At 43.7% G+C, this 14,362-nt stretch overlaps 1 protein-coding gene across 1 annotated transcript; it reads right to left on the reverse strand.

Moving 5' to 3' along the window:
* Positions 1–658: 658 nt before the first annotated feature.
* On the reverse strand, positions 659–1,791 carry LOC127312128 (small COPII coat GTPase SAR1A). The gene is made up of 3 exons (XM_051342583.2): positions 1,564–1,791; positions 1,310–1,441; positions 659–1,170 (listed from the first exon to the last, which is right to left on the reverse strand). The coding sequence occupies exons 1-3, from the start codon at positions 1,690–1,692 to the stop codon at positions 850–852; spliced, it is 582 nt and encodes a 193-aa protein (XP_051198543.1). The 5' UTR covers positions 1,693–1,791; the 3' UTR covers positions 659–849.
* Positions 1,792–14,362: the final 12,571 nt, after the last annotated feature.

The raw sequence follows: 14,362 nt of genomic DNA on the forward strand, positions 1-14,362 counted from the left end.
AATCCTTCAGCAGTTGGCACTTCATCCGCCCGACAAATCTGGAAGACCAAATTCTCGGTTGCCACCGAGAGTTGAAGGACGGCAGCGCGCTGATTACCCTCGCGAGGGTTGGTGAACTCGCTCCGACGCACTTGATTGGTGCGGCATCGAGAAAGTCCCTCTTGACGGCGCGAACCCACTTCTCCACCCTTTATGCACGGAGAGTGACCGTGATCTTGAAAGACATCCCTTCGGCCATGAGGTGGTATAGCCGAGATGGAGAAAAGAGATTTTTAGGAGAGGATGACGGAGATGTGTGGCAATGGTGAAGAAAATGTGAAGCATATAAAGGTTAGAAAAATGAAGATGAACATTCCATCCACCGGGTGATCAATTCCCGTGGCTGGCGGCCGGCGCCGACGACCCAAATTCCCGCGCGCGTGTGACAATCGATTTCCGCACCAGCCGCGGGGAACGAAGCGTTTGACTTTATGTCCCGGCTCGTGTCACCAGCCGGGACTAAAGGTGGTGTCAGGAGGCGCAGCGGCCGCAAAACCCTTTAGTCCCGGTTTAGGATACAAACCAGGACAAATGAGTCCTAATGAACTGGGACCAATGGATATCGTACGCTTGGGCGGATTTAGAGCGACGTGGCACGGCTGGGACTAAAGGGACCTGACGAAAGGCATATTTTCTACTAGTGAGCTAGCGTCACAAGAGAAACAGAGATATATAATAAGTAATAACGAATCACAAATATGAGTCATTGTTTTAATTTGTTATTATTCGCGCTATCAGAGTTTATATGTTCCTGTTGCAATTTACACGAGTAGTGTCACAAGAGAAAGTAGAGAGATGCCGTGTGTGTGTCTACTTGATGTACTGCGTCATCCAGGTGAAGCCTTCGTAGTATCCCATGTGCCGGACTATGCTGCACATGAAGACCTCGATGGGCCGTCTGCCGGTGCCGGCGAGATCGACGTTGCCTTTGCCGGTGGTGTAGTAGTCCAGCCCGAGATGGTGGCGCAGCTCAAACTCGGATGCCGCGTACGCGAGGTCGATCTTGTTGCCCAGCACGAGGAAGGGCACGCCGGAAAGCTCGTCGGCGGAGAGGAGGCCGTCCAGCTCCTTCTTCGACTCGGCGAACCGCTGCTTGTCGAAAGCGTCCACCACGTACACGACTGCGTCGACCTATGTATACATCAAGCACGCGAGTTCAGCAAAATTATCGAGGAATTGACGAAGATAAAGGAGGGAAGAATCACCCATGGATTTGCTTTGACTAGGAGTCGGTGATGATTGTGAAGTTGTGTTTGAAGAAGGAGCAAACCTTGGCGTAGTAGTCCTTCCAGACACGGCGCGCGATCTGGTGACCGCCGAGGTCGAACGCCTTGAACATGATCCGCCCGATGCTCAGCTCCTCGCAGGTCGGCTGCTGGGTCGGCATATACTGAGCCAGCCTCTGCATAGCGATCCCAGGGAAGGCACACAATTAAGAACAAAATCAGCATATAAACGGATCGCATACGATCAACTCCCCGACGACGCCCCCAGAGATCGATCAGAATTCAGAAGCATACATACCTCGTCCTTGAGCATCTGGAGCAGGGTGGTCTTGCCGGCGTTGTCGAGGCCGAGGAAGAGGATCTTGGCCTCCTTCTGCCAAAGCCCCAATGAACACAGCACGTCGAAGAACCAATCCACCAGAAACATCGTCGCCGGCCGGCGGCGAGACCTGTCGGCGGAAGGACGTGGATCGTTGAGCGGCGCGCGCACGTGTGCTCGACTTGCGTGTTTTCGCCGTGTAGCTCTTTTCCTTTCTGTGTTTGCTTTGAGGCGAGGTTCTCCATGGGCATATATACTGCTTCCCGATGAGGAGCTGCTAGCTGTATCCGGTCTCGTGGCGGGGGAGAGTCCGTCTCGGTACGCGTCACCCCGTAGATCTGATTCGTCGATTTCTGATCCGATGGTGTAGGTAAGACAAGGAGTGTCATTTACTTGTCCGGCCCTTGGAGGGCTGGTCTTTGGTCTCGTTTTGTTCGAGTAGCACACGAAGTTACCAAAAGTGTTCGCAATTTCTAATCCTCGTCTGACCTCTTCTCCAGACCTCGACTCAACGGAGCTCTTTTGTTGAAGTTCTTTATTTGTGATATGGAGGGAATTTTATTAACTCAATTAGTTCGCATATATAAAGATGACTAGATAAGTGCCCACATGCGAAAAACGTTTTGTCCCGCTCCTCTCGCCCCCCCCCCCCCCCCCCCGCGGGCGAGCAGGGGCGAACCCTAGTTGCCGCTCTTCTCCGCCACTCCCCCCTTCCTTCTCTTCGCCACCGCCGGCGCGGGCCGCCGGGCGTTGCCTGTGCGGTGCTGGCGGCGGCGGCCGGTCTTTCCCCGCGAACGTGGAGCCCTGGCGTGGCACGCGGCAGCCCGTGGCGGTGCACCTCAGCCTATGGTGGTCCGATGCGGTGGTGTGAGACCCGTGTATCGGGTGGAAGGAGGCGCATCGGCGCCGTCGCTGGCGGCGGAGCGGCACGGTCGGGAGGGGTGGTGGCGGCGACCGTTCGGCCGAGATCTGGGCCCATTTGGGCCCGATCTGGGCTAGGCAGGCCGTAGGCCCCTGGTTTGACTGTGTCGTTCCCTTGTGGCGGAAAGACATGTCGGCAGTGGCAGGGTGGTGGCGGCGCCACGGCAAGCCTGCTGCAGCTTGGCGGCGAGGACTTCACGGGCCTGTGTGGGCTCGGCCGGGCCAGTAGGGGCCTGGTTCGTGCTTGTTGCGTCGTCTCCTCGGCTGCCGTGAAGACGGTGGATGAAGTTCCCTCCCGCCGGTGGTGATGTGTTACCCCGGGCGCTGCTGTCTCCCTTTTCCTTCTCTAGGCCTTGCACCGATGTCCACGGTGAGACGGCGATGAGGACTTCAAGACCATGGTGGCGTGTGATGGTGGGCGGTAGGTCGGGGGGAGCTCGTCGAATCGCCCGCGATGGTGGTTTTGGGGGTTGGGAGAAATCCATGTCGGCTCATCCGACTCTGACGCGATGGCGCCTAAGGGTGTCGCCTTGCCTTCCTGGAGGGTGTTGGATGTACACCCTCTCCATTTCCTTCCATGTACCGGGGGAAACCTTAGGATTACTCTCGACAACAACGATGTTGTCATCGTTCTCCTTATTGAAGGTGTTGTTTTGGTATGCGGCGTTTCGATGTGAGCGTGGTGGAAATCCTCCAGAGGACGTACGGCTGCGGGTCGTCATCGTTCTTGTCGAGCTACCGGTGTCGGCATTTGTTTTCTTTTTTTCTCTTCAGTTTCTTTTCGGCTTGGTTGCGCTGTGGCCCCAACATGCTTGTATCGTGTAGTTGCTATATTAATATAGCGGGGCGAAAGCCTATTTCGAGAAGTGTCCACGTGCTGCTGCAGTTTTTTTCTCACACTCTCTATACTTAACTATATCTGCATTACAAATTATCATATCATTGTGACTGATATAATGAATATCAGTGTAATACATTATGTATACAACGGCTATATACTTACACTAACATAAAATATTGCCAAACCAAATTACCATGTGTTTGGTGGGAAGATAGGAGTGAGGTGAGCTCATCTGCCCCTTTGTATTTTCTGAGACAAGCACACTTTAACACTACTCAGTTGTTGTGGAATGTAATAAAATAAAATGTAGTATATTAAAGCAAAGAGTCACGGCCTGTCCAAGCAATTATGCACATAGCCCAACAAAAAAACGACAACTCTTGCTAGGGAAAACGCTAAGGGGCAGCCGGAAACAGGGCCGTAGTATGCACACGTTAGGTATTAACTAGATTTAAATGTGCGCCTTGGCGCACGATCCCGTAAAATTCGTGTAGATTTACATATCAAAAATAAGAAAATAAGCAAAGCTCAAATTCGTGTCAGAATTTTTTGTAGACCATTTGCTTATTCTACAAAACAAAATCTTCCATGTAGAATAGCAGGTTTATATGTTTGAAAATACAAACAGCTGATTATCAAAACAACACGATTACAAAGAGGCATGTTCCATTCACCGTTGTGGTAGAGGTCGGCCCACCCTCTGGTCTGAGTGGATGTGTGGATGTCTTCTCTCTCACACCTTCACTGAGTCCGACCGATAGCCGTGATACCGGGCAACATGCCTTCCTTGGCCCCTATCTCCTCCATCCCCCGTCCCTTAGTCCAACTAAATCAGATCTAATGGCTCAGAGGAAAAATGCAAATGTGCAAGGGGCAAGTAGATGTAGAAGACATAGAAACAAAAAAATGAGGCAAGATGATGAAAATCTTAACATGAGTAAACTGGAAAATAGTGCACTGCGGATACAGATTTTAACATATTAATAGTTATGTTCAAAGATAAGAAAAATACCATGAAATTTGGGTTGAATGAATACAACAGAGGCACATAAATGATCGTAGAATGTGGAAGACGATTCAAATTCAAATATAAGGAAATTTTAAAGTAGGAGCTTGCCTAGAGATCGGGACCTTTGATCCAGTCATGGTAATTCAAGCATATCTGACAACAGCACATATCTCTTTCTTTGTTTCTTCCCAATATGATGCAACCACACCTATAAGCATTGAGTGCCATGTAGAGATAAATAGCACACATGTGCAAACTGGCATTTGTACCATGCTCTTGCAAACTAAAGCAGATTTGCACTCCAGCTGGAGTGTACATAAAAGAACATACTTGTGTGAACACACACGTATCTAGGTATGTAAGCTCATCTACTATGACATGATCTTATTTGCATGCCTAGCATGACCTCTTGTAACCCCACATAGAGAAAGAAAATGAATATGGCGAAATTATTAGTTGAGAACTCACCAAGGTGGATGGAGATGCCGCGGCACGTACAATGTCATGCCCTAAATGAACAATAAACCAAACATCAAACTGGAATAATATTTATTACTTGCACCAGATCATTTAGAAGCCTCGAAGTAAAGAAATATAATTACAAATAACTTGCCAAGGCAGATGGTTTCTAAAATACCATATTTAGCACTACATGGGGAAGGATATTATAATCACAAAGGTCTAAGGGGAAATGGAGGAATAGTAAGAATCTATGATGGCAATTTAAACCATATAATACTACACTGTAATGTTAACATCAACTTAATATTGTTGCTTGCAATACATCTAGTGTTGGGAGGGGAGGGGAATCCTCAAATAGAGCTCTCTGCATAAATGAATTCTTAAGATCTTTGCCCTTGCTACAAAAAGTGATGATGAGAAACAAATACTGAAGCACAACTGGCTACAAACTCATTCCATATCTGCCCGGAGGTAGGCACATCAGCAGCCTCACTCACGCAAAATGGGCCACCTCGCTAACTGAACCCCAGCAAGACCAAAAACTGGCTAATCACCCCCAGAAGAAGCACACACAATAGCCAATGTGGCAAGAACCACCCTCCAGAGAAACATCGGGGAAAAAACATGGGAACATTGTTTCTGTCGTGCAATAGATAAAATTGTCAAAAATGTTCAGATACCATGTGTAAATCTGATGGTACGGGATGTATGTCAGCAACTGGATCTGCAACATGGAGAAGTGTCGGCTCATTCTCCAGGTTGTACGGATGGAAGATCAGCAGTGCCACATTAGCTGGTGACCTGGCGCAAAGGCTAGTGCTACTTGTAGTTTCTTGAAGCTCCCTGCTGGAAAGCTCCACCGCTTCCTGCAGATATACCGCGGGCAATTTAGAAAAGTTCCGTGGATGCAGCAAGTTAATATGAACAACAATGCACCTAGCTTAAGAGTTTTCTGCCCTTGCCTTCGATGATTCAGTGGCTACTAAGAATGATGCAGCATATTGTTTTGCCAAATCTTCTAATCTTTTACAAAAAATTGAGAAAGGAGAAATAGTAATACATTCGCAACCAAGCAATTAACTGCAGGGTCATGGATATACAAAGCAAGCTGGTGGGAGTAACCGGTGTGTGTGGCGGGAAAGGGGTTAGCAGTAGTTTTAAAGAGTTATGATATCCTTTATATGGAAGAGACACACATTGCACAAAACATAGCATGTTATAAATATGTCGGCGACCCTTCCGACTTAGAATTTCAATCTCATACAGTTCATACAGTCATCATACCAAACTATTGTACCAATGTAGCGGAAACAGAGGTATGCATCACTGGATAATGAATCTCAACTAAGCAAGATGGGAACTGAAAAATGGACAGCTTTTTTACAAATTAGAGTATAGCATAGCCATTAGAAGCTTTCTTAACATGTAGCCGGGTTAAAAAAGTTTCTGATGCCAAAAGCTTCATAAAATTAACTTGTATTGACTATACACACTAATGCCATGCCCTGTGTAGTAATAGTAATTAGAATATATCGAAAAGATGTCGCTTCATATGATCTGGAGTGAGTACCTATAATATATCTCAAAGCCTAAGCAACTTCATAATAGCATACACTAATTGAGACAGAACAAAAAAAGGGTAGACCTTACACATAGGTACTGAAGCCTTGCTGATCAGCCTTCGAACAACCTCATGGTCTGAACACTGGACACACGAAAAAATCCATTTCCTGAGAAAAGTAGACACCAACTCTCAATTATTACCAAGCAAACCAGTTCTCGCTAGGATGAAACTGGAAGGCAGCTAAATCTAACATAAGCACGAGTATCATCCGACGGAGAGAACACGTACTTGGCTTGGGCCAACCTGATTTGCCGTGCCCTGTAGAACTCAAACCGGGAGAAATCAGTGCAAGCATAACTTGAACAGAAGTTAAAAGCAGTAATAGCTTTAACAGTGAAATCTAGCTAGATTGCTAGAACACACAGTGAACCGCAATAATAGCTTTAACTGCAATAATAAGATAACAAATATTATCTCAGAGCTCAGCGTTTTTCAGTCACCAGTGCTGCTTTACGTGACCCTGCACCGTCTCTCCTTCACTCATTGCAGCAGAGTCAGGGAGAAGAGATCATAGTATGGTTGTTAAGATGAGTAGTTGAGCACCTAGAAAAACATGCACATAATAGAATATCTAAATCTAAATAGAAAACTGAAACGGAGACCTAACCATTTAAGAATAGTACATCTAAATCCTTAATACATAACCAGACATACAACACCAAAAAAATGGAACAGACATAGTGGATGAAAATTTGAGATAAACTTCTATCCCGTTAGTCCGGTATTCATTCTTAACATAGCATGAGCAATTTAGAATTATTGTCCGAAAATGAATTCGATTTGTCGCACTTCCGTTCCTTCACAGATGCAAACAATGACACTGTAATTGTGTCCACTGCTTACCTCGATATGATAATGACAAAGTTTAGTCAGACAACTATGGTAGATCGACCCAATCAAAATAATAAATACAGAAGATCATAATGAATATGCCCTAAATTATGTGCACCTTCTGATTTCCTCAAATGTATGGATAAAGTGCATACAAATCTTTTCCAAATTATATAGTAGATTGCAACAGAGAAAGGCAACCAATAAGTGCAACACCGAAATGTTAAGGAATTCTCCCATGGTATCCAACATAAATAGAAAATATTATAACGTATGTTCCCTTTTCATCTCCAAAGGCTCCATTTGTCATCAGATGGGTCGATTTTATGGTTCGGTAGCAAAGAATCACTACATGTTTAATTAATCTACACACTTATTGAAATTATTTAATTAATCTACTACATGTTTAGTCACATCCCAAATGTATCGTAAATCTGATGAGGTTAGATGGTAACCCACCAGAGTCTAATTCTTGCATTGCCTTTGCATAAAGAAACAAAATGATCACAAACAATGGACATAAATATAAAAGGGGACCCGAGAATAGTAATCAGTTTTGTCGAAACACATTGTCGCCCTTCTATGAGCCCATTGTAGACTGCATTTCATTAGTCCACATATCAAATGAAAGATGTGATAAAAAAATATAAAGCTAGGCAAGGTTCCCCTATTAATAAATATTAAAAAACCAACTAAACACTAAAGCATTGACATCTAAATATTGTCAAGTTTGAAAAAACATGTCATAATGTGTATTTATACAACTTGTGCTTTGGATTTTGCATTTGCCATAAATAGAAGTTTTGTACTTCCAGTGTTCATGACTCAACTGATGCTATTGTATAAATACACTACCCAAACTTTTATTCCTTTAAACTCATCTACCTATGAGAATATACTCCATCATTCATTTTCTTAAAAAAAAACCTTCCAAGATATCTAGATGGTGGCCTAAAATCTGAGAAACTCATGATTTTCTCGTAAGTATAAATCTGAGATGCAAGACATCCATGACACCCAATACATTCAGCTGAACTTTCGTTGTTTGTGATAACACTCAACTGAAGATTGTGTGTATGGACATGCAATATTTGACAACTGAGAAAATATTGACTGAAGATTGTGTGTATGGGCATACATATTTGAAACTGAGAAAATAATGAATAGATCCTTGGATACCCAATAAAAAAAGAACATGTAAAAATATTTTTCCTTACCAATTGAAAATCTGCTCTCATTCTCTCACCCACAAATCAGACACCACACAAACAAGCAGGTTAACACTTTTATTCAGATAACTTTTACCTAGTTTGCTTCAAGGTGTGAAACTGCATTTCTTGTGGTGATGGTCTGGGCTAATGGTGTGCTCCAAAGATGGTGACCCTCTCGCATGCCTCTTGATGCTCACCTCCAACTCGACCCCGAGCTTCCTGCCGCCGCCAATGGATGGCCCTGGACTCCTCCTTCCTCCCAACTCCTAGAGCTTCTTGGTGCAAATGAACACTCTTCACATCTGCAACCGACTGCAATTATATCATGTTGATTTTCAGTTACATACCTAAAGAGAGCAAAAACATAGAGAAAAACTGCATAAGAATAAAGAAGGGTGCAAAGAAGAAGACCACGGGCTATTTATGATCCATGGGAAAGAATATCTGATCGTGAAGCAAAGGAAGATCATTTTTTCTATATATAGGGTCCAGAACCCAATGCATATATGGTGGTTCCATATATGGACAACCAAAATGGTAATAGTGCATTATCTTTTGCCAAGGTGCATTACCTGACAGGGAGACTGGCAGAACAACCAACTCACAGCAGCAGCTAGCCTGAAACAGCAACAATATCAAACAACACATCAGAAGGTAGACATGAAAAGGCCATAAAACTGTTCTCGACCTTTCTATTTGTTTTTTCTGTGCAACTGAAACAAACATCACTGGCTTTTGTAACATCATACGGGAAACATAGAAAATACAGAAGGTATGTCTAATCTCCAAAAGAAGCTATATTATTCAGCATATTTCATGATATCCAAAACTATACACAGCTTTGGGCATCTTAATAAATAATTGGCATCATGTAACATGTAATTGAAGATGAAATACTTCCATTACTAATAACAGTGATCGCTGCTCTTCTCACATGATATACTAATTCCCCGGTCGCAGAGAAACACTAATTAACAAGTTGGGGTTCTAAGCTAATCTGGACAACCATGAGCACCTAGGATAGTTTCTTGCTAACAGACCATATACCAGTTCACCGGGCGCAGCGCAACATTCATTGTGAAAGTGATGTTACACATTAACCTAGGTCACCATCAGCATGTAGGATGCATTTTGTCAAACAAAACGAGTATCCAAAAAGCCTAAGCCATGCGCACCGATTGGTAAATCACTAATACAGTCTGCTCCACAACCACCGCTAAGCGTTACAGAGATGGATGAAACGGAGTATACTCACCAAGAATAGAAGCAGCTTCGGATGAGCGACAATAGCATTCCACACCTAGCAAAGGAAAAAAACAAGAAGCAACCCACATTAGAATACAAGTGTGCAATCTGTTTTCAGACTGAAGCTACAATAACATTACAGCAGCATAGGATGTAAAACAGGAATTAGTTCTAAAATATTGAGCAAAGCGCCACACAACTGGTTAACTTAGTTGAACAAATATGAATATATAGTTTTCATCTCTGCTCAAACTAAATATATAAAGTAAAATAATTTATGAGAACGGACTTACGATGTGAGCACCTCCAACTGGAAAATTTGAAGTACATACATTTTGGAAAATAGAATGATCCCATAAGAGATTTATGAGAAAGTATATCTCCTCCAAACTTAACTCAAATATCTCATGTTCATGGCAAAACAGAACAAAAGGAATTATATAGGGTAATGCACATTAATGGAAAGCTCACTATTTTGAGGAAGTAGTGCACAACAACTTTGAACACAATTACATCAATACTTTACTATTTGTCTGTTCAGATAGCTCTTCGACCAGATGTTAAAGAACTAAAACATAGCTTAATCCAACTATACTAAATCTGTCAAACTCATGTCAATTATTTGAAGATAGAATCCTGCAACATTATAATAATTTTTTCATAAATAATTGTAGCATTATAGATTTTTTTATAGCACTCAACATTAAATAGCAAAGCATTATGAACACAATTGATGTACTAAACTGAACTGTACATCAGTACTGAATACAAGTAGGAAAGATGCAGATGTGCGAGAATTAAACAAGAAACCAGTGCTCATAACCATATAAGCTGAAATACCATGGCAGTCTGCATGCCCGAAAAATATCACCGCATGCCCTCACGGTCTCACCTGAAATGTGTTTGATCGAAATGAATGTCCAGTCTAAGCCACTATGAATTGATAAGAAATGAGGACCGCACGTCTTACCGAGAAAAACTAAACTAACATCAAAAAAGGGGGAAAACTTGAGATGTACGCAGATGGAAATAGTCAAGATATTTTCTTGATGCGTATAGGAAGAGACATGAGACAAATTTCTTACCTCAGAAACACCGACCTGCAACCAATGGTGCAAATTTCTTACCTCGGAAAATGACCTTGGTCTCTTCTTCTTCTTCAAAAAGAACTCCCCTCATATTCTCCTTCTATCTTCTCCTTATTAGATCTGCACACAGTATTTTACAAAAAACATTAATTAGTAATTTTCCTAGCCCTTGAAGAGGGAGGAATTTCAGAGACACACATCCATCTCACAGATCCGCATATGGATAGATTCACGAATCCATAATACAATATTCTGAGAAATAATAAAACAAATCAATCCCTCGAGTATGCAGCACATTAATTTCATTACCATGGATACCAAAAGCGGGATGGCTCTCCTTCTTCCCGGGGATGAACTGCCCGAGTTCCATGGCGTGCACGGCCGGAGTAGCACCGAGGAGAATCCGGCCAGGAAATTCTCCACGCTGCCACGAAATCACCTACCCTCGCCGTCACCTCACTGTGGGAGGCCCGGAGGAACGGAGGAGAGGGCAGGTCGGGCTACTGGAAGAGGCCGTCGCAGCTGGGGCTCCTCATGTTGCTGCTCGCCCCTGCTAGCCCGGTGAGGGGATGCGGCGCGACGGCGGCCATGGATGCTCTACGTCCATGCCGTAGGGAGAAGGAGGGAGAGGCAGCAAGGGAGGAGGAGCAGCTCGTCACATTGCTAGGGTTTTCTAGTGTGGAGTGCCTTTTTATACCACACAGTAAAAAAACGAACGGCTAAGATGGATTCTAAGGACAGATCCAACGGCCAGTAACTCAAAGCGATGTGAAGCCCCCATGGGGGGCATCAATTATACCTTTAGATGGAAGACTGGGACATGTGGATAGTGTTAGTCTCATTATAGTCACGACTATGCTCCTGCATAAAACCACGAGCAAAGGGACGAGCTTTATAACACTCAAGATATCATCAGAGTAGGTCTTAACCTTATAGACTGCGGTGGCCCAGCATACCACTGCATGTTGTAGTATACAAGTCGTTGATATAATCTTCATGAAGGGATTTCTTCACAAATATCACATCCCTCAGAGTGGAACAACAGAAATATTACAAGTCATAACACTCGAGATTATATTACAATCACAGACTTAACAAGTTGGTATTCTCACAGATTCGATTAGAACACCCTAAGATACTACTTAAATTCATTACAAACCAGCATAAATAGTAAACTGAGCTCAGCAACTTATTTAGTTAAGTTCTACGCTGCTCGGCTCTATGACACTAGGGTATGACACTACTCCTCTGCTTCATTGTTGTCGGCCCCGTAGACTATCCCATATTCCACGCCTTCCACTCCTCCGGACAGATCAGGTTCATCATAGACCAGCTCGTAGTCGCCTTCCGGTGCTCCATCAGTGGCCTACACTTCATTATCACAGTCTAGCAAGGGTGTCGAAAAAAAGTGAGTACATAGGTACTCAGCAAGCTCAAAAGGAAAAAAATGTGTTTGATGCACTAGCTACGACCATTGATCAGAAAATCTCCGGTCAATGCATGTTTCGCAAACGTTTCTTCAAAAGATTTATTTTATTCAGAAAACTATGCCTGTCAGTCTTCACAGGTTGAACAGAACTTCATGGAGTTCCTTTCCTGCGTGTTCGTAGTTCCCTTCCCGGAACAAGGAGTGACTGCCACAGTTTATTACCCTCTGTAGAGGTGTGTTACTTTTCCCATAAGAGAACTTATCCTTGATACCAACCGAGACGCGTTTCTCGTCCACACTTCCTTGGTGTGGGGCCATGTGTAAGATCCAAGCCAATCACTGCCTTCTCCGCGACCTTGCATACCCACCCTTTTGTCTATCCGTACACCCCCGGTAGACAACTCCCGATCATACGGCTTTACCCCCGGTGTACTATAGACAATCCCTCATAGACGATAGAGCCTCTCATCCACACGGATGAGGATTTTAAAGAATTTCCCAACCTACTGCACTTTTATCTCCAACACCCAGCCAGGCTCTACCAGGTCCGTTGATATGCAAGAGGGAAAAGATACAGCTGACTTCCCCATAGCCATTATAGATCTTATGGTTAACGCGAATTGTACGGCGCTAGAATCACTAGACATCATTGGTGATTAGTCCTAGATTTATAGAACCCTTGCAATGGAACCACCACCATATCAACACATACCATGGTTCCATTCCCCACCACATAGTCATATTCATAATTGGAAAAGTAACATTTTTCTTTTCAATGGAAGAATGATAAGTATAGTACTTTTGCGGTAAATTTATAGAAAATAATCAAGGTGACATGAGCAAGAGTGAACTTTCTGGTGACTGCGAGATAATGCAGTTCGGAGTGTTGGATTGAACCTGAACCTCGGGTTCTGTAAGAAGCATCATTGTCCGGTAAAGACAATGTTATAAGATCCAAATGATGCATGAATGGATGTATTATTTCATGTTGAATCCCTTACCCCGACATGGTTAATACAAATTTAGGGTTGAGTTAAGGATTGGTGCCTTTGGCGGTACTTTATAATTCTTTAAGTACTTTAACATGGTTTTATTTTCTACTAAAAAAAGAACTGAAAAATAGTTGATATTTTCCTTTGAAAAATATTTATTTCTAATAAGGAATTTGAAAAATAGGGTTTCCACATTTTAGAATTATTCATGAAATTTTCCCTTTTTGGAAAATCTTGTCCTTTAAAATAAATGACTTGGAATAATAAAATTCCCTTTGAAATTATTTGAATGATAATTATTTGAATCCATTTTGAATTTTCCTTGATTTTTAAATCCAAGAAAAATTGCAATTTAAAATTTAGAGTTTAAATTTGAATTCAAACATTTCAAAATTTGAAATTGTATAACAATTCCCATTTCTTATTTTATTCTTGTTAAGAATAATTTGTTATTCATTAATCTTACTTTTCTTGGATTTTTAGAGGTATTTTCCATTTATTTTTATTTGGTAGAATTCAAGGGTTATTTCAAAAATGTAAAAGACTAAAATACCCCTACCTAGTTGGGCCAGCCCACCAAATCGGCCCATTTGGGCAGCCCACCAGGGCCAATCCAAAACGGTGCGGTGGCACCGAGTCACTCGACCCACCCCCACTCTCTCTCTCTCGCTCACCGCTTCGCTTGCTAACCCTAACCCTAGGCGATTCGGTGGCGACCGCGTCGCCACCATGGTCGCCGCAGTGTTCCGGCCAACTCAGACCGAACCAAGTCGTGCTGTGGTGCTTGTCGACGCAGCTCGCGATGGCGCATCTGCTCGTCCGAGTGGTTTCGTCGATCTCGTCCTCGACTGTGCGCGCGCGTGTGTGGTGCTCGCAGATACCGATGGATCCATGTCAATCTCCGTCGATCTGCGCTTCCTCGCCGTTCTAGGTGGTTCGCCGCCTTTCCTGGTGGTGTGCGTGGCCTGGCATGGGCCAGGCCGCGGTTTGGCGCCACCGTGGTTGGCATGTGACACCGTGCCGCCATTACTGCCGCCCGCCCTCACCAGATAACCCGTTCTGCTTCTTCTACCTCCTCTGGCTACCTCTTCTGCTCGTTCTACCTCTACTCGATCTATGACTGCT

This window comes from Lolium perenne, chromosome 7 (genome assembly GCF_019359855.2).
Source record: "Lolium perenne isolate Kyuss_39 chromosome 7, Kyuss_2.0, whole genome shotgun sequence".
NCBI lineage: Eukaryota > Viridiplantae > Streptophyta > Magnoliopsida > Poales > Poaceae > Lolium > Lolium perenne.